Source organism: Lipophrys pholis, assembly GCF_963383615.2.
Source record: "Lipophrys pholis genome assembly, chromosome: 16".
Taxonomy (NCBI): domain Eukaryota; kingdom Metazoa; phylum Chordata; class Actinopteri; order Blenniiformes; family Blenniidae; genus Lipophrys; species Lipophrys pholis.
This window is the reverse complement of record NC_137634.1, coordinates 3,871,327-3,898,116: the sequence shown is the minus strand read 5'-3', so window position 1 is coordinate 3,898,116 and position 26,790 is coordinate 3,871,327. Positions and strand designations below refer to the sequence as shown.

Sequence of the window (26,790 nt, the reverse complement as noted above, 5' to 3'; positions counted from 1 at the left end):
CACATTACACGCTACTGTTATTTCAAAGTCTTACCGAGCCCGAGCCTGACAGCCAAATCTGTGGAGAGTCTGTCAGCTGCCAGCAACAAGTGTCCCCCCGAGAGCCGCCGCACACAGACCTCTGGCAGGAGAAATCTGGCCTTCTGGCCAGCTTTCCGCTCGCCCCCGCTGCTGATCACCTGTGCCAGCATGCCCGTCATCAAGTCTCTGACCCGACTCTTCTCCCGTTACGTCCTCTCCAACCTGACCTCACACCCTTAGGGATATATAAAGATTTGTTCTCTAAAGGAGGGTGAGAAACGGGACACTCGGCTGCATCCTCAGGATTCTGACGATCGCGTGTTGGGGGGGGGGGCGATTTTCCACATGTTGCTGGAGCGAGAAGTGAGCAGCGAGACGCAGAAGCAGTTAGGAGCCATTAGCGGAGCAGCTGTAATCAGAGCTACTGTGGGTGGGAGAGTATTTCCGCCACGGCTCTCTCTTTGTAAATGGCTTCATTATGACGGGAGAGTGCGGAGACAGAGCGTAGCCCCCCTACCCGACAGAGTGCGAATGGAGCAGGCATGGAAACTAGCGAAGGTAGGAGACGGGACGGAGGAGGCTTCCCTCCGTCACTCCTGTGCTTTCCTCCTCCTCGGTCTGCCTCTTGTCGTACTGTAAACATGTGTAAGTGCTTGTTCTCTGTGGTCTGGCAGCTGGGCTTCCATGGCTTTGCATCTGTCAAAAGAGCTCAGAACATTCAGTGGCTTACTAAGCCCAATTACCCCAGATTGCTCCCATTTCACAGAGGATCACAGCCACAGACAGTCTTATCTGAGGAGTCAAAGGTTTGCGTCTCGGTTAACCACACACACACACACACACACACACACATGACATCACTGCTTATACACACTCACACTATTTATATTTGCATGCTCGCTTGCTTCGGCTTCACAACTCGTAATACAAAATTCATAAAGCAAATGAGACAGGCATGAAATATAGATGTTTCAAAGAGGCGGCTTAACAACCCCCCCCCCAACCCCATCCCTCCCCCTCCACCCTCCCCGCCCCCCTCCTGCCCGAGCTCTTGGCCTTTTGCTCAATCACAGCTTGTTAAAGCTGCGGTTTGTGTTACTGTGAGGCGATACAGGCACGCTGTGGTATTCTCACTGAAAGACTACACATGTCACACTCGCACAGCCAAAATAGTTTCCCCCACCCCCACCCCCACCCACCACCAACTTTATTTTTGTTTAGCTTCCAGCCACCCCTGGGAGCGCTAATAAAACAGCTCCAGTCGGAGACCCTCCACATTGGCGGGATGTCCAGGCTCAGTAATCCAACACCCCTCTTGGCTGCGGCTTTAGAGAGCTGCTGACATGACAGAGAGTCTGGGAGGGCCAGCGGGGGAGCGTCCATCGTTGTCAGGCCCCAGCGCCCCCTCGGCCTCCGTCTGGGGGCCGTCCAACACGCATACCTGTGTGCTGTGAACTCTTGGACGGGTGCTGCTCCAGCGCTCCGGAGAGGGTATCACTGAGTGTGGTGTTACTGCCCTCGGAGCAGCTAATGCTGTTAAAGTCTTTAGAGCTGAAGCAGGGAGGGATAAGGAGCTAATAGACTGGAGATTCTCTGGAGGCTTTGACGATGAGATCAGGGAGAAAGCTTCCCCGGCTAAGGTTTCTGCCACGGGGTTTCAGCTTCTGTGTGAACTGATATCACCGGGCCAAAGAGCAGGCCCTAACTCTGCTTCTCAATGTCATCGCACTCCTAAACATTTGGTTAGCCCTTTGCTTTTTGCATAGCAGGCGACACGGGAAATAGGCGCTTCGTCAGGCAAATGCTGATCGACCACATGCAGATCCTCTGAAGAGGTGACGACTGATCACAGAGCGGTGACAAATCATCAGAGCCACAAAATAGTACCGGGAAAATTGATGCCTAAATCCTTTTTTTATGACTACTTGTGACTGGAAAAGTGATGAGGGAACATTACAGCCTGCTCAGGTTTATTCCCTCCCAGTGTTAGAAGCAGTGTGCTGCACTGTTTGTGACCAAAAAAACTAAATTTAAGTGATTACTTTGCAGACGTGTATATAAAGCACATAGTCTTGGATGGTCTGTATGGCCTGCGGTAAGCCAAGTATGACTCATAGTACAAACCGTACTAACATCCATGTGGTCATGTTATTTTCATGGGTTCATATGGGAGATGGGGAAAAAAAAAAGGCAGATCAATCCACTGCTGCTCAGGTGGAGAAGATGCTTAGGCCTCAGTTACACGACAACGTTTCAAGTGAGAATGCATCGTTTTTGCGTTTTCATTTCAAAAAAGTTTCATGTTTGCACGGAAACAGCAGAAACGCTGAAAATTATGGGTTTTTTTGTTTTCTTTTTAAAGTTCCACCTTTTAAGCTGTTAGGTTTACACGGAGCCTTAGTAACTATTGTACCAGAGCGAAACGTAAACTCTGCAGTCAGATAACATTAATTCTTTCTCCCAGTTTGTGCTGTTGGCTTAGAGCAGGTCTTGGAGTTATGATTTAAGACCGTAGTCAATAAATTACAGTGAAAGTGTGACAGACTTGTCCAGTGTGATTCCTCATAGTCAGCTATGAGAGTGTAATGTGTGGAGCTTAACTGATTATGTGGATTAATGCAAACACAACAGGAAAAGGCGACTTTGATTCTAGCCTCGAAAAGGCGACTGGACGAAGTGTCACTCTTCATCCTCGAACCTAAATTACATTTCCTGCTCCAGTGGATTTGTTTGGGAGGATCACAGAGAGTTCAGGGAATTCAAATCCAGATATCACACGTCACTAGGAATAAAAACTTTCAACATGTCACATTGAAAGATTCTGTCTCCATCACATTATGTCTGTCCTTAATAAAGCAGCCGGTCGCAGACGAACACAAAAGGCTGCGATGCGTCTAAAAGCAGACTTTTTTATTACACGCTCGCCAGAACGCTTGTTTCTCTGAGAGAGACGTGTGACCCGCTGTTTGTTGTTCTCCTCCGCGAGGGAGGCAGATCTGTTAAAGATGTCTGCCATTAATGCGACTGCAGGCTTCATTAAGAACAAATAAACAGAGGCCGGTCTCTCACCAAGCAGCTCTTTGGGGAACGTACGCTGTCTAAAGCACTCATGAGGTCAGACCACTGTCAACACTCGCTTCTCAATTACTGCTCTAATTCTGTTGTCAAACAAAATATGGAGAAAGAAGAGCAGCAAGTCTTTCTTCTTTTCTTTTCTTTTCTTCTTTTTTTTTTTGCTTGTTTGTTTTTGCAGGGACTAAATGGTTTCCACACTCAGGCCCGAGGCAGAACAGTCTTTTTTAAAACAGTCTACATAGCTGGGGACTTTGATTATTTTGAAGAGAGATTTTCTTCCTCCAGTTTCTGAGAGCCCGGCTCAGCACAGAGGGGGATTCTGATTGTAATTATTGTTTACCGAAACATGCGAATGCAAGATGGAATTTTCAATGAGGACCCCGAATCATTGTTTACCGCAGTCTGCGCTTTAATTGATTCGACTTGAGCAAACAGTCTGTGTCACAGTTTGTTTTTCTGTTTTTCTGAGAACCGTCGCCCACACAAAGTGGAAAGGCAGCACGCCTCCGCTTCACCTGCAAACACAGTTTTTATCAGAGGTTTGAACGCAGCAACACACGGCGAGATGGGAAATGGTGCGAAGGGGCTGACAGCCGAGCGGTGGAAGCTGGACAGCCTCCGTCAGCTGTAATGGACTGCACTGAGCTTCACCTGTCAGGTTTTTTTTTTTACACTTACAGGCCTCCGAGGACTTCGGGTTACACTTTCTGTCACTGCTCGCACACATTTCTGGATCAGCAGTCACAGTGGCAAAAGAGCTTTGTAATGTCTAGTCTGACAATTTATCGTCAGAGAATTTATTACAGATTGATCCGCCTGCTTGTGCCAAGGTGTTTCAGCTCCATGCTGAAGTTATTGATGTTTCCTGCACTTCGAGGTGCCACCGAAAAATGGGGGAACATGTTGTTAAATAAATAAGAATGTGCATGCATGATCATGAAATATAGTTATTTGACTTCTTTATCATCTTGGTTTATTGTTATTTTATCACCACACTACATAGTCGCACATTAGAGCCACATACAAACCAATGTAATCTCGAGTGAGGCAAACCGGTAAAATAAATCCATAATAACATTTATATATAAACTTTGAAGTTGTTTCTTTGTTGAGGCGCAGAATACTACGTGATGAAAATGTCTGTATTTTCACAAAACCAAAGAATTACTCTGGCAAATGACTACAATCTAATCATGCAGCCAAATTTAATGATACATTCATGTTTTTACAAACTCATGGCTTTGACATTAATGTCAGTTTGCGTTTTCACAGCAACGTCTCAGCTCAGGTCTCAGTGTCGTGTTGTGTCCACTACTCTTTAAGAAATTTCTTTAAAAAAAATCTATGTTTCCTTTGAAATGTTCACAACTGTTCACAACTGTTCACAGTTGGATTGTCGCGCTGGATTGGAGCCTCTTGTTAGACACTCTTGGATTTAGCACAACATTCTCAGAGGCTGTCATGACTTTATTCTCCAATGCAGCGTCTCAGGCCTTGTCTCTCTCCTCACCAGCTGACTGTAGTAAAAACAAGTGACGTGTTCTGGCAGTGGGCCCAGAGGTTATCATCAGCTGACCCGGAGAGCTGCCCGTCCTTCAAATCTGCCCCCTCGTCCAGTTAGCACCTCTTCCCACAATGACTCTTGTCAGTGGGTGTTTGTTTGCTGTCATTTTCAGTAAATGAAAATCCTCAGGCTAAAGGTCAGTGGCTCTGATGTGCTGGCACAGAAAGGCGGACAGGTAGTCATTTTCAGTTTGCCAAAGATCTCATGGAGCAGCTGTCAGTGGGTATGAACCTATGAGCTGATATTTAAAGGAAATTACACCAATCGACTTGATGGAGTCGCAGTCTTGACTTAAAAACCTTGTTTCGTGTTGACTAAGGAAAACTATATAATAGAAAGTGCCATATAGGTCAGTTGGTGTGACCTAAAGTCAATAATTCAAAATGAAAATGACAGTTAATTGCTGCAGATCCGTGTCTACTTTCCGTTTCCTGTAACGCTGACGACCACACAGACGGTCACAGCTCAGCTGCCGGCCTCGTGGCTCCCGCTATGTGTTCGCTTGTTGGTTTTGTGCGACCGGAGCCATGCGACCCCCGCCTGGTTGAAATCCCTCAAACGAACAGGAAGCCTCAGAATGCGTGGTGGGGCTATTTCCAGGAGGCGGAGACGGGCGGGCTGACGGCAGGGGGACGGAGGCTCGGGATGTCTCAGAGGCTTCTGCTGCCATCAATATGTCAGACTGTGCCACACACACACACACACAGGGATTAGCGAAGCTGTTGCGGCTCAGGTTTGGTGCTAATGTATTTTTCAGAAGGACAGGCGCTGACCTGCTGGTTGCCTTTTTAAAGGATGATGTTGTTGGCGCTTGTTTGTTAATTATTTATACAAGCGGGCTGTATCCAGTGATGACATTGAAACATAATACATTAAATCAATCCCCCGACGTGGCGCAGTGATGAGCTAACATTATATCAAACTGCCTAATGTTGTGCATCTCCCTTTGCCTCCTCTGTGGAAAGATTGCAGCCGTTGTCTCTTCACTTGGCCACACCGATGCAAATGCCTCGCTGATGAAGGGCCATTACGGAGCCGGTACGCCGGCCTATTACCATTGAAGGTTTAACTTAATGATAGAACCACATTTATAAAGTGCGAGCAGTAAATACAGCTGCGGGGCACTAATGAGCTGTGGTCCACTGCTGGACAGTAACAACAAAAGGTGAGATGAAGACGCAGCGGGACGCGGAGGCCCGCCTAAACTCTCATCTCGTGCATTTTAACCAACATGCATCACGCTGTGTGTTACATTAATTCAAGCGCATTATTCTCAATTAGCTGTTTTTTCCCGAACAGCAGGTCACAGTTTATTAGTCTGTACAAATTACGGCTCGACTCCGTCTGATGAATTTGTTTGGTCTTTTACATCCGTCGTACATAAAAACGCAGTCGGAGCCACACAAAGGAATCATCCCGACTGTGTGTTATTGTAACGTCCATTAAGGTAGAGCTCTGTCTTGATTATGGCCGCCATGCAGGGAGATAGAAATCACAAGTGTTGTTGTGTGCAGCTAATGCAGTGTGAACAGCAGGAGACGGCTCACCCAAGGATAATGAGTTATCCCCCTAAGTCCCCCGCCGGGTCCCCCGACGTCCTCCTTTAATGAATGGCTTTCCTACGTATACACACACACAGCTGGCCCTCGTCTGCCCCCTTTTACCTTCTAAATCCTTCCCCATGCTTCTTTTGCCTCCCCGGCCATCCTCAGTCACCCCCCAAGGCTTCATTCTCTCCTCCAACGCTCCGCCGAGTTAGAAACTGCTCGACGACCCGAACGCCAAGAAGCAGCAGGGTTTTCTTTTTTACATTTTGAGGAAGCCGGGTGGGAATTGCACTTATTTGTTTCCAGGGATGAAGAAGACTGACAAATGAACCCTCGCGGGAGCAGGAGCTGGCGTTACACTCCTCTTCTTCTTCTTCCCCGGCTCCTCGCGGCCCTGGAGTGTTCATTATGACCAGAATAGACACCTTCTTTTCGCCGCGTTAGCACATTCTCAAAGCAAGCTGCGGACCTCGGGGACCGCCGGGTGCAGCGGGAGGCTGGAGAATTGGGAATTTCTCATCTCCCCCGTCTGCTGTGGTGGAGTTGTTTGCCAGCAGCGGTCTCTCTTGACTGGTAATAGCATTTGTAAGTGGAGAAGATTGACATGGATTAGGGGGGATGGATAGAAGGGCCTGCCGGTGCGGAGGCTGTGTCTGCATTAGTTAGCCGGCGTGGACTAACAGAAGCTATTGTGAGGATAAATCAACCTGGTGGAGTGCGCCTTTTGTCTGCCGACAGGCCGGCAGATGTCCCTCATGGAGCAGAGTCAACAGCTGTTATTGCAGATATCGATTGTGATCTTGCACCGGGAGTTTGACCCGCTCGCCGCCGTCTCTCCCACACCTGAGGCTGCTAATACCTTGCTTAGCATTTTAATGCTGGATGTTCACTGCTCCCGGTGGATTTGCTCCACTGGGAGGTTTGTGTCAGGGAGATGAAAGCCCCCACCCCACCCCCACCGTCAACCCGCCCCACCCCAATGACAGGTTGCTGTCTGAGCCCACGGGAGCTGCGTCTCTTCCACACCTCTTATTCAGGTAAAGCTGACTTCGCTGTGGGGGGGCGGCGGGCGAGCCCTCGCTCCTGCCCCGAACCCCCGCTCCACCTCCCCCCGAGGCCCGGGGAGAGTTAATTACAGCTTATGTATGCACTGCCATCCTCCATGAACACCCCCCGCCCCCTCTCCATCTCTGCTGATGTTCTCTATGAGGACATCCCCGCAGAGAAATACCCGGGACGCAGCTTATTATCCATTGTTCTGTGCCACTCCTACATTGTACAGCGATTATTATTCATTTTTTGGGATTAATTCACACTTTGGACTAATGGAGTCCAAGCAGGGCTTTTAACAGCAGGTAATTGATGTTTTTTTTGGGGCAATTACCAAAAGCCCATGGAATGAATCACCTGGTCAGATGGGCGTCATGCTCCACGAAATAACAAATTCATTATTGCAGTGTTATTACCCTGCAGTGTCCTGTTAATATATGCTAACAGACTTCACTCTCACACCAGAAAAAGAACAAACACCAGTGGTTTTTTTGGGGAGGTTTTTTCAAAGATATCACAGCGATGCACTTTTCTATTTGAATAAAGTAATTTTACAAACTGTGAGAGATATAAGAGGCTCCAGCAACAACAAAAAAAAAAAAAAAATGCAAATATACACAAAAAGCTGCACACTGTTGCCACAGCTCGGCTCCACTTTGTTTATTCTACACAGCAGGTTTGAGTGAGTGGAGACTATGTGCAAATAAAACATTTTGAGTTTTGAGTTGCACACAGGGACAGTGCTAAAAAGGTGCGTGCGCCCGTGCGTGCGCCCGTGCATGCGCCCGTGCATGCGCGCCGGCAAACCTGAGAACAGCAGCATGTTGCATCAGCCCGAGGAAGATAATCAGGCCGAGCCGTGTCTGTTTGTGGAGCTGTCCGTCAGCGGGAGGCAGGAGAAACCAGAGATGTCACGCAGACAAACTTCCACAGCATGTGAAGATTGTAATTTAGCCACAGACAGGATGGTATGTACGACCACGCTGCCTCAGCAGTGCATGTGGATGAAAACTCAAAGCTTTTTGCACGTTCCCTGTCGGTCCCAAAATGTCCCTGTGAGTCAGGATTGTTTTACTCTGTGGTGAGTTTCCCTCATCTCAACCGGGACAATAGATTCAGGCCTCGTTTGCGCGACAGTGTTGAAAGTGAAAACGCATCGTTTCAGAAAAGTTTCACATTTACATGATTTGATTTTCACAAACAGTTATAAACGTTCCAAACATTCCATTTCTTCCCGTTTTTCTCAAATGTGTGTCCCTTGTGCTTTACGTGATGAGCCATCTTTTCCATTGAGTAAATATCCTTGATGATCTCGAACCATTTCTCCAGATGTCTGTCTTCTTTCTGCACGGTTTCATCTAGTTTTCCCAGATTCATGACAACACAGTTGTGAAAAAAGTTCAATTTTCAGTGGCTTGGAGCACCGTAGTCGTGTAAAATTACACTCAAATCACTGTGACAGTTTGGCGTTTTCACTTCAATATGTTGTGTAAACTGGGTAACAGTAGAATCTTTAATACAGGAGCGAAAGGGAGCCCCCCTGGTCCTAGGCCGGCCGCTCGGGGGGTGGGGTGGGGCAGCGCGGGGGGTCCAGCTGGGCCAAGGTCCTAGCGACGGGGGGACCCCCTCCCTCAGAACCCTCCCTGCCTTACCTCACCTTATATTACCCCACAATAGGGAAGAGTGGGGCGGTGCCTAGGTGGGGGGTCCAGGCTACTTAATTGCGGTCTGGGTCCTCCCCCGACTTTGCACCACCCACAATTTTAACCACACTTAGTCATGCAGGGTCTTGAGGGGGTAAGCCGCTTTCGGGGTTCTGCCGCTTGTCAGCGGTAGAACGCCCGGGCCCCGCTACCCCCCAATTTTAAACCGCACCATAGACACACACATCGCATCCACCTTTTCAAAACACAAAAACACACCCTTACATACATCCAACACACATATAGGGCAGGGGAAGGGCGGGAGACGTGGCTCCCCCCAGCACCTCCCGCTGGGGTCCCGCACCGGCCCGGGGTGAGTGCGGCTGGAGTGCGGGGGGCGCGCTCCCTCGGGCGCGGCGCTTGTGGGGGGGCTGGGGTGAGGTGCTCCTTCTCCACTTGCTGTTGGATTGGTGGAGGTTGGGATACCGCGGTGGCCGGGAGGGGGCCCGGCCGGCGGCCTGAGGGTGCGAGAGTCATCACTCCCCCCCCCGTTCCGTGTGTGTGTGTGTGTGTGTGTGTGTGTGTGTGTGGGTGTGTGGGTGTGTGTGGGTGTGTGTGTGTGCGGGGTGGGTCATGGGTTGGGTTTCCCAATCAAGACCCGGGGGGAGGGGTTATGGGGCGGGTGGATTATGAGGCTCCTGGGGGTGTAGAGTTGACTGTTCTCCGACCGGGGCCTGCGCCGGGCTTCGCTTTCCTGGGTCTGGGGGCGGGGCTGGTCCGGGGCGCGGCGGCTGGGGCCGTCTCTGCCTTACCGGGTTGGGGGGGGCGGTGGGTGGGCCTGTTCCCGGGGGTGCGGTGGGACTCGCCGCCGGGGTTGGGGGGGCTCTCGGCCCGCTCGGCCCGGGGGCCCTGCTCCGGCCTTTTCTCGGCTTGGCGGCTTGGGTCGGGGCCTGGGGCCCTGTGCCCTTTGTCCTTCTCTTGTGGGCCCCTCTTGCCTGGGGGGGATTCCTCTCTGCATTCTCCGTCGGGTGCTTTTTGGGCGGGGGCGGGGCTCTCTGGGGTGGTTCGCTGGGGTCTCCCCGGGCCTGGGGGGCTTCTGTCTGCCGGGGTGGCGGTGTCCGGGCGCGGTGGCCTCGGACCCCGGGGTGTCACCACGGGTCCCCCCACAACAGTTCCGGCCACACCCAGTGGACAAGCCACACACACTCACATACACGCACACACACACACACACACTTTCACTCCTCACGAAAGGTGCTTCTGAAGTTGCTTGTTGTCTGTCATCATTTGCTCAAACTTTAAAAATCATGTTCCTCTTTTGTTGTTGCCTCTTTGTTATTTCATGTTCCTGCTTCACGTTACTGTCTAGATAGAGCTGCTCAGGCTGGTTAAATCTAGGAAATCATCTTACTGTCTAGATAGAGCTGCTCAGGCTGGTTCAATCTAATAACAGTTGGAAAGTATTTGGATGAGTGTGATTATTGCAAATAATATATGTAGCACAACAAGGACATTGTATGTTATCCCCTTCCCCCCACCCCCCTCCCCCCTCCCCCCTCGACTTTCTTCTCTCTCTTCTCTTCTCTCTCTCTTTGTGCGTTCCCCCCCGGTCGTGTACGGCAGCCATGCCAGCTTCTGACGGAGAAGGCAACAGGAGGAGACTCCAGGTCTCTCCCTGTTGCAAGACCAAAAACTGTTCTGACTCCGAAGGCTCTCAATCACATCATATTGTTGGTCCAAGCTGCCGAACAGGACAAGGGCAAAAGAAAAATTTTTAAAAAAAAAAAAAAAAAAAAAAAAAATACAGGAGCGAAACATGCACGCCGACAACAGATTGTGAGCATTTATGACGTTAATTATGGGTCAAAACGTTCCCAAACCAGACAACAAGCATCCAGGAAATCACTGCGGCGATGTCTTTACCAGCTGAAGGTTCACAATTGTTGTTTTGACTGTGAAGGACTCAAAACAGTGTTCGGGAATTCCTCCGTCCGACACACTGAAGACGGGCTGTGTGCAGATGCAAATTGTAAAGCCTCTCACATCCTGCGTTTGGTCTGGTGAGGCGTCGCTGGTCTGAGCTGCGTTCAGACTTCAGTGAAACCACGCCCGGGTTGGACGGGACGATGACCGCAGCGTTTGGCGTGCTGCACAGTTCACACACCAGTTTAGTTTAATTGTAGCAAAGTTTCCAGAACAACTTTTAAATGTTTTTTTCTTTTTCTTTCTTCAGTTCCAGATTTCGGCGTCGATGTCCTCCCCACCAATGGCAGCCAGGAGCCCCACGGCCCCGGCCTCCTCAAGGTGTCAGGCCTAGAGCGGAGCCAGGAGAGGAGCCAGGAGAGCTGCAAAGACCCCCCATCCCCGGCCTCCTGCACCCCCAGCCAGCCGTCCCCTCTGCAGACCCGCCCACCACCCCCCCAGCCCCAGCCTCTGCTCCCGCCGGCGCCGTCCCCTCTCCGGACCCAGCTGAACGGCCCGGCTCAGGCCCCGGCCTCCAACCTCCCGCCCCCACGCGCAGAGGCTCTCCTCAGGCCTCAGACGCCCGCAGCCCTGCCTCTAGCCCAGGGCCAAGGGCCCTCGCCACCCCCCCCCTCCCCGGCCCCAGCACCAGCCTGAACTGCTGTCCCACCCCAGACCGTCGCCGACGCCCAGCCTCCACCCGCACCCGCCGTCCCCGGCCCTCCCCACCCACCACCCCCACCAGCAGCACCCCAGCCAGGCTGGGCCTCACAGGCCCCCATCACGCTGTCACCCCCGGCCTCTCTCTAACTACAACGGCCACAACCTCAACGGCCACAGGTGAGGACTTCCTCGGTGAAAAATTCCCTTGAAAATGCTAAAACGTCTCTCGAGCGGGAAGTGCGCGCGACGCCGCCATCAGTATGTAAATTGCCATCAGGGAGAGTTTTAAGTTCTCGAGCCAAACAGTAGCGCTGATTAATAACAGCAGAATAAAAGAGCCACGTGTGAAGAGCCTCTGTGATTATGAGCCACCCACACTCTCTTCTGAAGGCTGCAGGTCGTCATGTTCATCCTTGAATCAGCTCGGTTGGTGCAGGGGTCGTCTCTCAATCAGAAGGTTGCAGGTTCAGTTCCCCATCTCCACCTGTCCACATGTGGGCGTGTCCTTGAGCAAGGCACTGAACCCTGAACTGCTCCCGTTGGATGGATAGAGCACCAGGTGGCCATAGAAGTTAGAGAAGCAGACTTAGGATCTTAGAAGCTGGCAAGTTCCAATCCCACAGTGGACAGTTCACCACTGTGAGTCCCTGAGCAAGACTCTTGACCCATCAGCTCCCTGGAGCGCTGTATTTCCTCAAGAGGAATAATAGAGTATGATTAGTTTAGTTTGATTTTCTGTATAATCACGCGCAGCCATTTTGCCACTATTAGAAATAAGAGAAGCAGACTGTTCAGTTTGTTCTGTCCTATATCTCTCTGGAAGCTCTGAGGCCTGCGAGTCTCTATAATGTAGGACTTGAAGATAGCTCCTTCAGAACCCACTCAGTCCCAACAACAGCTCTGCCTCGCAGGCTCTCAGGACTTGGCTTGGCCCGCCTCGGTCTGTGCCAGCGCCGCCAGTCTGCCAGCGCGCCAACAGGGCCTGGCACCCGCTGTGAATAATCACTGCCGGGGCCCACAGCGAGAGCGAGAGCTGCAAATGAGCTTTTAGGCTTAGTGCGTGGAGCTGTGGAGACGCAGGCTCTGTGCTGGCTGCCCCCGGGGAAAACCCACACACACTACAAAAGACTGTTTGCTTACACACACACACACACACACACGCACACACACACACACTCACTTACAGCCCCCCCCCCCCCCCCCCCAACCCTTCTCTCATCCCATTTCCGATGCACATGTTCGCTACCTGGCTCTGGAGGAAGTGCCTTAACAGAAGCTGTTCAAAGACAGATGCTCGTTCTGTTATGTTTGCCAGCGGTGGTTTATTTGCATCCGAGGGTGTTGCGAATGTGGTGTTTTTTGCGGATCGTGTTTGCCCCGGATTCTGTGAAGCACGAGAGAGAGATGCAGGGAGGCGTTTGTAAATGGAAGGCAGTCGAAGTGTGAAAACACTGCGCTGGGAATTGAACGTTGGAACAGATGGAGACGAGGGGATGTGGAGGAACAAGTGTTAATTCTGACTGATCACGCCTGGATTAACCTGGCTGCTTTCTCCATATTTCCCTTTTTCTTTTTTTCTCCTCTTACAGCAGCAGCAGGAGCAGCACTCCAGGCAACAAGCCCCACGGGCCCCCTGCTCCTTCCTTGCACCTCCCCCACCACCCGCCTCCGGCCGCCGCTGCAGCCTCCACCTTCCCTCTGCCCTTGGCCGCCAACCAGAGCTCCCCCCACAGCTTCCCCTCGGCCTTGCAGTCCTCGCCGCACTCTCATCACCCCAATATGTTCGCTCCTCCAGCGGCCTTACCTCCACCACCGCCACTGACGTCTAGCGCCCTGCCGGTACCCGGACATCCTGCTGCTGGGAGTGCCTACTCAGGTAAACACAAACACACTGCGCCCCCACATGGTGTGGGCAGGGAACTGCACCCGCAACTGACTGAAAGCTCAGAGCTGTCAGCCACTCGACGTGTCGGTTTTCCAGGACATCTGATCCCTATGAGTCGTTTCAGTGCAGCAGTTTGATTTTCAAGCATTCTGACGTGCAGTGACAGATGCACACGCCGTAATTATTTAAAGAAACAAGCGACCGCGTCCAAGATGACCGGCGTGCACTCCATGCCCAGGGTGTTGTGTGTTTATAGCCGTGTGGACAGTTGAAGTTCGCACTCTGGCTGTCTGGCTGTGATTGATCCACTCGCTACGCACCAGTAATATCTAACAGCGAGTCAGGCCACATAGCAAAAGCGATTACAGACCCCACACACATTTCCACACCGAGCTGTCAAGCTAAATGTCAGGGTCAGTGTGGGAAGACGAGGAGGAGGAGGAGGAGGAGGAGGAGGAGGAGGAGGTGGAGGTCGCCTTCAGCTACGTTCCCTGAACTTCCATTTTCACCTGGAACAGCATTCATGTGCAAGAAATCAATTTGGTCAATACGGAACGGAGCAAGCTGGATTCTGTTCAAAAGATACTAATGAAATTTTTATGAAGAGAAAAATCCCTTCCCCGCCCAATAAAGCTGGAAGCGAATGCAGAAGATATTGTAGCGGGTCGCTGTGGAATAGGAAGGATAAGGTTACTCCGGAGTGAGATCTGATCTCTCAAGGCAGGTTTTGTTGAATTTAGAGGAAAAGCCAATGATTTCTTGAAATCCGTTCCTTCTCCTCAGGCTGCTCCGAGGTTATTGGAACAACAGATGCTGTTGTCTCGGAGGGTCCGCGGCGTATCGAATCGCAGCGTCCGACACTTCCAGCTCTCATCTGGAGACCTGCTTAAATTTAAGATGACATGTTGATAATCGCAGCCATTTCCATTTCTGGTAGAACTCAAGACACGTGGTGACGCGCGCGGCTCGCAACATTACCGTCGGGGGATTTTTCAGCACTCAGTGAGAGGTTTCTCGCAAAAATAAACTTTTTGCGTTCAACTCAAAACAGCTTCATCGTAGAGTCTCGAGCCACCGGCGACTTCCAGGCTATTTTAGGCCACGTATCCAAGTAAAAGCACAGAACTTCCATTGGGTGACCATTTGCATCCCTGTTGTGCTCGAAGCCACTGAGAACGCAACTTTTGGGAAATTTCTCAGAAGGTGGAACCTTTTGAAAACACTGCTACTGTGCATGCCCACCACGGTAGGGGTCAATCGTTCCTCTGCACATGCTCAGTAGATGGACAGTAACAACAATGTTTGCCTCCAGAGTGTCATGAGTCCCCGTCCAGATTCTACTGGTTTTAACAATATTTCCGAGAGAATCAAATATCTAATGGTTTAATTATTTCTAATATAAGTCAACTATTTTCTTGGTGTGTATTTGCTCAAGCTGGGAAAATGTTGACGTTAACGTTGGGCAGTGGTGGCCAGAGATCTTGGGATCAGAAAGTCCAAGGTTTGACTCCCCTACTTGCATTTTTCGGGGTATAGATTATTCTATGTAACTTGTTTTTATGCTGTGTTTGAGAAATTGACATCAGTGAATCCTAATGTCGTGATCTCAGTGATGTTGAGAGGATGTAACAACCAATAACGTAATAATTTTGGCCATTTTAACTGTAATGAAAAATTACTTTAATGGCTGTTTTAACCTTTATGTAATAGGTTTGCCAATTATTTAATAAGTTATGACAGCAATGAGTAGATTTTATTTATCCTTTGACAATGCAATCACTGCATCTCGAAAAAATGGCTTACAGGCCACTGCTGTGGCTCTCTGGGCATGACCTTTGACCTAAACTGTTTCAAGCAGACACAGTTAAGAATAACTATGAATAAATGCTTTGTACGATGCACAGAGTTCCATAAAACTAACTTCAAACATCTCTCTCTCTCTCTCTCTCTCTCTCTCTCTCTCTCTCTCTCTCTCTCTCTCTCTCTCTCTCTCTCTCTCTCGTCTCCAGAACAAGACCTTCTGCGTCAGGAGCTCAACACACGTTTTCTGGCCTCACAGAGCGCCGACCGCGGCGCCTCGCTGGGCCCGCCGCCCTACCTGCGCACCGAGTTCCACCAGCACCAGCATCAGCACCAGCATCAGCACCAACACACCCACCAGCACACCCACCAGCACACCTTCACGCCCTTCCCCCACGCCATCATGCCCACCCCAGCACCGCCCATGGTGCGTACCCCTGCCAGAAATGTGAGGATAAGTAGAACGCACCTGTGTTGGGTTGGAGCGGGGGGGGGGGGGGGGGGAGTGAGGGAGGACCCAGAAGTCTCTAATAATGACTCTGACATATGTGGAGGAGTGGGCGGGCACAGCATTTAAACTGTTTTCACTTTGTGGTCAGGAGAGCAGAGATTTTACACAACCTGACGTGTGTGTGAGTGTGTGTATGTGTGTGTGAGTGTGTGTGCATGTGTGTGTGAGGAGCTGTGGGTTTCTCGATGATGACCATGTGCGTCTGTCCGCACCACAGCCGTGCCTTTCTCCTCCCAGAGAGCCTTTCTCACTGTTTTCTCTGGCGTACGCCGAGTCTCCAGACTTCAGACCGCTGTTATTTTCTAAATTGGCAATAACTTGCCCGAAGCACGTTAACTTCAGAGCCAGCGTTCAGAACATAATACACTTAATTCATTCTGATTTTAATGACATCATTTGGTCCCGTTTGGGGGTTTTCATTACCGGCAAATGCGCCGCATTAAGAGCCCTGCTGTTTGTTGGGAGAGAACCACAGGCAATGGGGTGCCTGGGCCTGAAATTCACACACACACACACACACACTCACACACACCGGTAAGTGCTTGGCCCGTGGAGGCTCGGCCTGGCTCTGATGATACCTCAAAGGCGGCATGGCGAGGCCTCTGACAGCTAATGAGGCCATAAAAAGCCTCTTTATGGCGGCAGTGTTTAGTCTTGACTGTGGAAATGTTCGCCCTGAGCCTGCACCGCACCACTAAAAGGCAACCAAATGAGACACAGCCCACGCTAGTTTACAAGGCCTTCAGAGGATCACCGGAGGGAGGCAGGATGGAAACCGTGTGGCTCGGGGGAAAGTGACTGAACTTTACTCTCACTTTTGACACTGGAGCAGTTCGTCTGAATGTTCTCTGTTGGCCTGAAATGACCAGTGATGGAGTCGTTTCTCAAATCGAAGCTGTATTACACATTAACTTTGCTTCTTGTGGACAGTAATCCCACTTGTCACATTACTCAGAAACATTACGGATGCCCACACATCCGCGCCGATCCCACTCTTAAAGAGAAAGTCTGACACAGCATCTTTGTTTAACAACTTATTAAGACACGAGGAGACATTCGCATCACCTCCCTATTATCGCTCTGCTTATACGTCTTGTTCAGGAGCTCGATGATGCACTCTCACACTTTGTTTGCATGCAGAGATGGGAATACACTTTTCTCAAGGTGGTCAAAGACTGTGCAGGTTTGAAAAGTGGAAAGACGGGAATTCATTGCAGTATAGAGTGAGATGGGTTCACGGACTAAAACTTAATGCCCCGTTTACATGATGCAAAACTTTTTATACAACAATGGCGCCACGACTCCATATACGTAGTGTTTTGTTCTCTGCCCGCATGTGTGTGGTTTCATTACAATGAACAACAGCGTCCACTAGTGGCGCAACATGAAAACCAAACCTTTTTCTGATGTTTGCCGTGTGAACAGTTTTCAGAACATCGCCGTGTGACCGCGAAACTTTTCTGAAACGAAAATGCAAAACGTTGTGGTGTAAACGGAGCTTCAGACGAAATACAGGCTGCAGCTACTAACAAGCAATAGAAATGCATCAGAAAGTGACACCAAAGTTGCATCAAAACAGGATTTTCCCTCTGATTTTAAACCTAGAAATACTTGATTCTCTGTAACTTGACGTCTAGTGAGTTAAACTAAACAAGCCGCCAACCGAAACCAGCCCAAGTGCACTGAACCAGTCTCTTGGAGCGTCTTTCTGCTGCGCAAACACAAAGTCCTGTGACACAAAGTTGAACACAATCAGGTACATTTACTTTACAGGCAGGTGTTTAGTAACTGGAGTGAGCCTCCAGCCGGCGTTCCAGATAAACGGGGCGTGATGTCAAGTCTGTCCTGTGATTGTGTGTGTGTAGGTTTGTCTTTTCCTCTCTGTACTGAGCTCTCGTCTCGTCTCTCCTACAGTTTGACAAATACCCAACAAAAGTTGACCCCTTCTACAGACACAGTGTGAGTTTTCCTTCTGAATCGTCGCTCGCTCGCTGCAGAGCGCCACGTCGCTTGCTCATTTTGCATTTGTGTGTGTGTGTGTGTGTGTGTGTGTGTGTGTGTGTGTGTGTGTGTGTGTGTGTGTGTGTGTTGTCACTCATCTGCTTTCTAATAGCTCCTGCAAGCATCCCGAGCCGTGTCGTTTCTCCCTGCAGCTCCTGCAAATGTTGTGATTAATGAAACCGTGGCAGATTGTTAAAAGTCCCGGAGCTGAAGATTTAGTGTGCGTGCATGTGACTGTTAAACTGGAATGAACGCAGGAAGAAAAAGAAAAAAGGAAAACTGGCTGCTTTATTAGAGGATGAACACAGCGTATCTTCAGCTGATCACTCCTGATCCTGCCTCATTATTACCACTCGCTCAGTTATTTTTAACCTATTCAGTCTTTAGTCGCTGCAACGTGACCTGAAGAACCGCTGAGGTCAAGTCCATGTTGCCGCTTTCACAATATTTTCCACACTAAATATCCTGAAAGTGTTTTTAAAGAGCAGCGACGCCTTAAAACTTGACTCGCACGTTGTGTTTGAAAGCTGGGAGCGTTCCCTCCAGCGCCGGTCTGAAGTATTCCTTTGATTAAAGCAGCGCCGGCACGCATGTTCCCAATATGAAAAAAAAATAATAATTAAAAACGGTCTCCGCGTAGCTTCATGTGATTGACAAGAACAATTACACTGAGTCGCTGATTACATATCTGTTTCTCTGCGGGAGGAATTTTTGGGAGCCTGGAGCACTCGTTTGGTTTTAGCCGCGCGTTTGCTTGTATTACAACATTCTGCTTTTCATATCAAACGCGGCCTCTTCCCCTTATTGCGCTCCGATGGGAGGAGTGCTTCGTAAACAAGCAGTCCGTGAAACGCGCAGGCAATCGTCGGTAACCTCCTGCAACCGAAACGCCGAGGTTCCTCCACCTCCTCCACCCCGTGTTTGTTCAATCTCCTCACCTCACGCCTCCTCCTCTTCTTCTGTCTCCAGCTCTTCCACTCCTACCCGCCCGCCATGTCTGGCCTTCCCCCCGTCATTCCCCCGACCGGGCCCTTCAGCTCGCTGCAGGGCGCCTTCCAGCCCAAGGTAGGTCTGCGCCGCGCCGCGCCGCGCCGCCGGCCCACCCGCCACACACACACCCACAGACAGAGTTATTTACATCCATGTCTGCTGCTCTTCAGACCTCCAATCCTCTGGACGTGTCCACGAGGCCCGGCGCCGTCCCACACACGTTCCTCCAGAAGGACCCCAGGGTAAGAGCACACTGAGCGTCCGGTGGTGTTGCGTAAGGCTTCAAGTCAACAGACGGAGCTTTGAACAGTGACTGTCGGCTTCATTCTAATGTGAACATTTTAATTAGCTCCATAATGAATGCCGCACAAAAAAAAAGAAATCCTCGTTAGAGGTTGAGTTGATTGACGGCAGAATAATCCAGTCTTCTCTCTCTCTCTCTCTCTCTCTCTCTCTCTCTCTCTCTCTCTCTCCCTCCTGCAGCTAACGGATCCATTTCGACCCATTCTCAGGGTGAGTGCTCGCTCCCCCGCGGCGTCCCGGGCTCCCCCACCCTCCCCCACCCTCACACACACACCGTCATCACCAGGAGGCCTTGAAGGCTTCTCTAATAGCGTCTGTAATTAAATGAGCGATACACTCGGCGTGTCAGCAGTCCGCCTCCTGCGTGGAAAAACTGCTGCTCTCACACTCGTGTCCATTAAACATCAAGTTTCCTGGAACTGCGTCATGTTCAAAGTGGAACTACTATTACTGGATGTATTATTTATTTATTTATGTTGTATTTAACCCTTTCATTTGAGAATGCAGGCTGGTCATGATGTATATTGACACATATTATTGGAGGACAGTGGCAGAAATAACAACGAGGAGACCGTCCCTCCCCCAAAAACATTAAACTGGGGCTACAATTCTCTCATAATTACGCTTTAAAAGGCCCAAAAAAAAAAGTCTTCAGAGGCTGTGAACAACATGACGGCTTTGGATCCATTAAGTTTGAGAGAAATCGAGTGAGAAATGTTTTTTCCCATTCAGGAACATGTTTAGGCTGCAAATGGAGGAAAACATATTTATATATATTTATTTATATTTTTATATCAGAGGGTGTCAGACATGAGGCCTGTGGGCCAAAAGCTCCGATTTGGTCAAACCATAAAGAAAAATGTCAACATTTCAAAGAAATCAATGATTTACGAAGATTTCGATCCTTTAGATCCTGTAAATTCTTACATCCTGTGTTTTTAACGTGTGTTTTACAGAAACCGGGGAAGTGGTGCGCCATGCACGTCCACACCGCCTGGCAGATCTACCACCACCAACAGAAAGTAAAGGTGAGGACTCATCTGACTCCTCTCAGTCACAAACACACGTAACAAGCGGAGAATACAGGGATTACCACATATATGTACGTGTTACACACACACTTATGAATCCATTCAAGTTTACAAAGAAGGAAAAGTGATTTTGTTACGTCAGTTATTTTAAAAACCAGTGAGATTTGATGAAAAGTACATTTCATATCTTCTGCACTCACATAATGATGACCGCCTCCTTCGAAAGTTGCAGTATCTGCATTGGATATTAGATCAGGTTCATAGTTAAAGCCTTTCTCTTTGTGTTTTAAGGTACATATAATTGAACAGGGCTGTTTACTTTGGGGTCGACTGAAGTGAGAAACTAATTTCCAAGATACATGTTTTTGTTTTCTTCTTCTGTGAGTGACATTGAAAACATTCAGAAAATGTTTAGCATCAAATATAGTGAATCATCTTAAAAAACAAAATCTATCAAAGCAGAATCAGTCCAAATGTATTGAACATCCCCCCTACAAGCAGACGCAGGTTCTCCACGTGTCTCTGTGTGTCTCTGGCGTTTTCCAGCAGCAGATGCAGGTCGACCCTCACAAACTGGACTTCGGCCTCAAGCCCGAGTTCTTGAGTCGACCGCCGGGTCCCAGCCTGTTCGGCGCCATCCACCATCCCAGTGACCTGGCTCGGCCCGCCACGCTCTTCTCCGCTGCAGGTGTGTGTGTGTGTGTGTGTCATTAATAAGTGTTGATAGTCACTTGTGAGCATTTTTCTGCAGGTTACTTGTTAATTTAATACTTGATTAGTCCTCGTTTTAAAAAGTAGTGAAGTTACACACAAGTTATTCGGAAAAAAAACCTCTCACTTGTACGTTTTAATTGTCTCGCGGTTTTAATATTGTGCTCACAGCTGTGACTTTAAAGATTCGCTCCTTTGCTTATTTTTTCCTCCAGAAAATACTGATTACTTAGTAATTTGGCTCCAGAGCTGCCGGAGGTGGAAAGTAAAGTAAAAGTTTTTGGGTTTTTTTAAGGGAATAATCGCTGAGTCGTGTGTTTGGCCTCCCGGCTGCTGAGTCAGGTGAAGGTTGCTCTTTAGCTCGCATCAAGTTCAGGCCTGCAGGAGAAGATAAAGTCTCCCCACAGTCCAGAGCCGGCAGGCGGCAGCAGCCGGGAAGGTTAAACTGCTGGAAAAGAGTCCGCGCATGATTACAAAGCAACATGGCTGCTCATACAACTCCTACTTTAACTCCTCCAGCTTCCAGACGCCAGTTATTGCCGCAATCATTTTCACATGTCCTGCAGCGCACCTTCATCCGCAGGGATTCAGACGTATCACCATCAGTGTTGAGATTTTATTGATATGTTCAGAATCAGGAGGACTTTATTTATCCCACATAAGCAATTTAAGAAAACTGCACCGCAGCAGCACACACACACAATATATCATTGAAATTAAACATTTAAGGCTGCAGCATTAAAAAAGGATGAACCTAACAAGTGTTAACTAACTAGTAACCGTTCTATTCTTAGTGTGGCTGAACGGCCGGCCGCAGTACTTAAACTGTTTTCACTGTTATCCCACACAAAGTAGGTTGAATTCGGGTTGAAAACCAGATGACATCATCTTTTTACATTTATAAAAAAAATCTGGTCTACATAGTCTGAAACTCTGTTGTGATTTGTCCCCATAACAAATATAGCCATAAAAACGTGTTTTTATAAATGATCGTTTTACCCTCCGCTTGCTTCTCTATCAAGATTTCGAATCTATTGATGAAGAAGCAATAAGAAGTACCTTTATGTTTTGGGAAAAATATTAAATTCGACTGGATTACAATTGATCATCAAGCTACATCAGTGATTCTCAACCAGTGCAGCCCGACACCCACAAGAGGGCGCCAAAGATTCATGGGGGTTGTCAAGCCCTCTTGATTTTAAATGTGTGACAAATTATCTTATGAAAATAGTATCTGTCATCATTTATGTCACATTACTACTGAGTTTCAGTTTTAAAAAGGTTAGGTATTAATACTTCTAAAGTATTGCAAAGATATAGGAAGAGCGCCTAAGTTTACAATTGTACAAATGTTGGTCCTAGAAGAAAAATGTAGAATAGTGTAAAGTCGGTGTTTCCAAAGTTTTTAATCAGAAACAGTTGATTCATGTTGGTTCTTCACTTGCGTCTGGTCTCATTTCAGTGTTTCTCTCTCGCCCTGCTCAGGTCCCACTCATCCGTCAGCAGCTCCGTTCGGTCATCCGCCTCACCATCCGGGAAACTTCCTCACTCCTGCGTCTCACTTAGGTAATGAGACACCCGCCTCGGCTCGGTCTGGAATACAAACACCAGCATCAGATGGTCATTCATTTCAGTGGGTTACTTTTAGTCCATGTAACCATGGCGACCGAATGTTGACTGCATGCTGTCCCGTCGTGTCTCCTTCCAGAACCGTTCAGTAGACCCACTTCGTTCGGAGGGTTGGGCTCTCTCAGCTCCTCGGCCTTCGGCGGTCTAGGAAATCCAGCACTAAGTGAGTTCCAGCCTCGTGAAAGCTGCACTGCGTCTCCCTGCCGTCGCTCACAGTTACAAACTTCTCCAGATACGCATTTAACTGGTGTCCCCCTGTGTGTTTTCCGCGTGTTGAATCCCTAACAGCGGCCAACTCGGTGTTCGGCCATAAAGACGGCGTCAACCCACAGCAGCACTTCAACAGCGGCGGCAATGGCGGCCACCAGGAGCCGTGGAACCGGCTGCACCGCACGCCGCCCTCCTTCCCCACGCCGCCGCCGTGGCTGAAGCCCGGGGACTCCGAGCGGAGCGCCTCCGTCAGCTCGCACGAGAGGGAGCGAGAGGCTGACAAGCGGGACCCGCTGGGCGGGAAAGACGACAAGGACAGGTCAGCGCCCGCCGGGTCCTCGTGGTATTTAGAACTTTATTTATAGAGCAGCTTATTTAGTTTTCATTGTGAAGTATTATCAAAGGAGCAGTTACTCTACAGGTGTGTGTTGCCAGGCAGATTAGGTGCAGCTGTGTCTGTTGCCATGGAGACGCAGCACCTGACACTGAGGAGCAGAGCTGACAGTCACAAGCAGCACCCCAATTCTTGACTTTTGGGTTTTCAGCGAGAAAATGTCTCCCAAAAATACATTGGAGTCTATGGGAGGAAATCTTGGCACTTGCTGCAAACAAAAACATGTTTAGAAAGAACCGTTTATGTTACAGACAAGTGTGTCCCCTCGTTAGAAGCACAAGGCCTGTAGCTACGTTTTGACGTATAATGTGATAAGGTTGAGTGAGAAATGTGGCCACAGTGACAAGAGAGAGACAGGGTTTTTTCACAAAAATTCTTTTGAAGGTTCCATTCACTCCCATGTTAAACTCCAAAAATGGCTGAAAACCTTATCAAACTTAAAGGCTCCCAGGTTAAAATTGGTAGAAGATAAGAACACTATGTTTTCTGAATAGAGGACAGACACGGCAACATTTTAAAAGTTAAATGAAGTCTCTAGCTGGAAGCATGGCGACGTCACCTGCCGTTGAAAAGCGAGGAATCTTTTGTGTTTTTCACTCGATTTGAATCCACTTTGAATGGGAGAGGTTCGCAGTTTTTAGCAATTTTTTTCGGAAACGCTTAGCCGAATCATTAATAAAGAAATCATAGCACACTATTCCCGAATTTACCGGACGTTAAAATGGCCAAAGAAAATATGATTTTTTTTTTTTTTTAAATGCGTCCTAGGAATAGTAATCTAAGAAAGAACCTTGCGACAGGCAGACACAAGAATTATTACCTGATTAAAGTAGCATTAAAAAAAAACTTTTAAATATGTAAGAACTGCAACAAATTATGTAAATAATACAGAAACATTTCTTGGAAATTAAAGCCTCTTTTTGCAGATGGAATAGTCACTCAAAACAGAGTTTTCTATTTCTTTGCGTCAGTTGGGATTAACGGGTAAAACTTTCTTTGTCCTTTTCAGGGATTCTGTAGAAAAGCGTCATCCCAGTCATCCATCCCCGGTCCCGGTCAACCCCATCAGCCTGCTGGGCCACAACCGGCCCCCCGAGCACCACAGGACCCACCTGCCCCCCCCGGCCGGAGAGCCTCCGAGGGACAAGGAGAACAAGCCCAAAGAGCGTGAGCGGGAGCACCCGGACTCCTGGAAGGACAACGGCACAGACGACCACAAGCTCAAAGACGGCCAGCACAGCGACAAGGACGCCCCCATCATCCACGACGGCCGCACGGCGGAGGACAAGGTGTCCGGCCGGGGGACGACGTCGCCCTACGTGCGGCAGACCAGCCTGGAGCGTCCCAACGGCGGCCTGAGCAGGGAGGCGCTGGACAAGAAGGTGGAGCTGTCGTACGAACACCAGAAGAAGAGCAACGAGGTGAAAGTGAAGGAGGAGAGGAAGGAGGAGCAGGACGGGTCTGCCGAGCGGCCCGGCGAGCACCCGGTGCAGGGCTCCTCCGCCCCCAACCTCCACCCCCCCTCCTCCATGCCCATGCCCATGGGCATGGCGGGAGTCCACCCCATCAACAGCATCAGCGGCCTGGAGAGGACTCGAGTGGTGGCGCCCTTCATGGGCATCAGCCCCATCCCCGGGGCGGACCGCTTCCCGTACCCGACCTTCCACTGGGACCCCATGCGGGACCCCTACCGGGGCCTGGACATCCACAGGCGGGACCCTTTGACGAGGGACCTGCTGCTGAGGAACGATCCCCTGCACCGGCTGGCGGCACCGCGCCTCTATGAGGCGGAGCGCTCCTACCGGGACCGTGAGCCACACGACTTCAACCGCGAGCACATCCACCCGCTGGCGCTGGAGCAGCGGCGGGAGCAGGAGCGCGCCCACATGGAGGAGCGCGACCGCCTCAACATGCTCCGGGAGGACTACGAGCACGGCCGCCTGCACCACTCTATGCACCACCCCGCTCTGGACGGACACCTGCCCCACCACCCCGCCCCCGGCCTCATGGCCCCCGGACTCCCGGGCATGCACTACTCCAGGGTGAGCCCCTCGGCCGCGGCCGCGGCGGCAGCGGCGGTCGCCGCCCATCAGAACGGCATCCTCAACAAGACTCCACCCACGGCCTCCCTGAGCGCCCCGCCCCCTCTCATCCCCACGCTGGGCGCCCGGCCCGGCTCGCCCCGACGGACTACTCCCCTGGCCACAGACATCAGAGACAGACCGCCTCACAAAGACATTGAGGCGCGGTGAGCGCCCCTCCCCCGACCCCGCCCCCTCTCCCGACTCCTCCCCCTCCCGCGTCCAGCTCACACCAAGCACTTAGCTTCGGGCGAAGCCAGACTGTAACATAGCTGTGAATAATTTATGTGAGCGGCGACTCGCCCACACCGATGAATGGAGACAATAATCATGGAACAAAACAAAACAAACAAAAAAAATAAATCCTTCGGTTTTTTTTTTTTTCTTTCTTCGCTCCGGCTTTCCGTTGGTTCTCTTGTACGGCGAGGCGGCGTGGAGCCCGGTACGAACAGACGGATCGGCATGTAGATAACGTGTACAGTCGCTGTGCTCACTCCGTGTGGATTAAAAATCATGGTACAAATATGCAAAGAGTGTTTTGAAAGCTTTACTTTGAACAAATGTAAATACGGGAGTCTGGAGGATTCAGAATGTGCTTTTTTGTTGTTTTTTTTGCTATTTTTCTTTGGTTTTTGGACGCAGGTGATTTCACGCATTGTACCAGAGGAAAAAAAAAACAAAAAAAAAAAACATAATTCAACTATGCAACAAATGTCTGTGCTCCATTTCTTTTTCTGAAAGCTGGCCTTCTCCACACTGAACTGCACCCAGCGAGGACAAACGGCCATTTTCTCTCCATGACTCAGACTGGACCAGCTTTAACTCCGTCTGCAGTTTTAACACTTTGGATGAATTCATCGACAAGCGACAATCCCAAATTTCAAAGGATTTTTTTTTTTTTTTTTTTTTTTTTTAATCTTTTTTTCCATGTAAAATAAAAGGAAAAGCCAGCAGCACAAAAATCCGTCTTTTTAAAACCTTCCACGTCCTTCCAGTCTGGTTTGTGGAGAGATTTCCGGCACATTGAAAAACCCACCGTGACAGCACATCGGCCCCACTGGAGGAGTGTAAAGTACATGTTCGAGTTCCGTTGGTCAAACAGTGTATTAAAGTGCTTTCTTAAGTTGTTGTATCTACAAAATCAAAAGACAAAAAAAGGCAAGTCTCAACTCTATGGACAGTTTGTTTCTAACAGGCAGAGATCTATTTTAGTAGTCCCACTGAAGGTTTAGTTGTGCGCTTCAAACTCTGTGATATCATGTCGTGCAGTGTTTTTTTAATCCAACATTAAAAATGTCCACCAGAGCCATAGTGGTTAGTCGATCGCGTAATTGCAAAAAAAAAAAAAAAGATTGTTAAGATGAGAAACTTTTTTTTTTTCTTTCTTTTTTTTTTTTGCTGTTTACCATGTACAGAGGAGGGGGAGGGGGGAGAAGCAAGTCTTTCTAGATCATGTACAAAAGTGAGAAAAAAAAATGAAGCGACTGAATCTTCAGCATGCTCCTCATTTAAACTTGTGTTATGTAAATTGTGCCATGTTATTAAAAAATGTGTACTAAGCCTGTTTCTCACAGTTTATTCGCTCTCTGGATTACAAGTACTTTAAAAGTACACAATCTCTATAACTTTATGATTAATATAGAGAAAAAAAAACGAATTATACATCTCCAGATTTTATCAAACACCTTGCATGTATTTGAATATTTTCACTCTGAAATA

At 49.3% G+C, this 26,790-nt stretch overlaps 1 protein-coding gene across 1 annotated transcript in view; it reads left to right on the top strand.

The window, feature by feature from the left end:
* auts2a (activator of transcription and developmental regulator AUTS2 a) overlaps nucleotides 1-26,622 on the top strand; it is a gene marked incomplete at its 5' end in the record, with an annotated part of 337,317 nt that extends 310,695 nt beyond the window's left edge. The window contains 14 exon segments of the mRNA XM_080482610.1: nucleotides 11,134-11,486; nucleotides 11,488-11,702; nucleotides 13,115-13,401; nucleotides 15,420-15,658; nucleotides 17,636-17,680; nucleotides 18,692-18,787; nucleotides 18,883-18,954; nucleotides 19,196-19,225; nucleotides 19,972-20,043; nucleotides 20,593-20,734; nucleotides 22,243-22,323; nucleotides 22,466-22,564; nucleotides 22,675-22,915; nucleotides 24,000-26,622. Of these exon segments, the coding sequence (XP_080338736.1) occupies nucleotides 11,134-11,486; nucleotides 11,488-11,702; nucleotides 13,115-13,401; nucleotides 15,420-15,658; nucleotides 17,636-17,680; nucleotides 18,692-18,787; nucleotides 18,883-18,954; nucleotides 19,196-19,225; nucleotides 19,972-20,043; nucleotides 20,593-20,734; nucleotides 22,243-22,323; nucleotides 22,466-22,564; nucleotides 22,675-22,915; nucleotides 24,000-25,242 (3,215 nt within the window). The 3' untranslated portion in view covers nucleotides 25,243-26,622.
* Nucleotides 26,623-26,790: the final 168 nt, after the last annotated feature.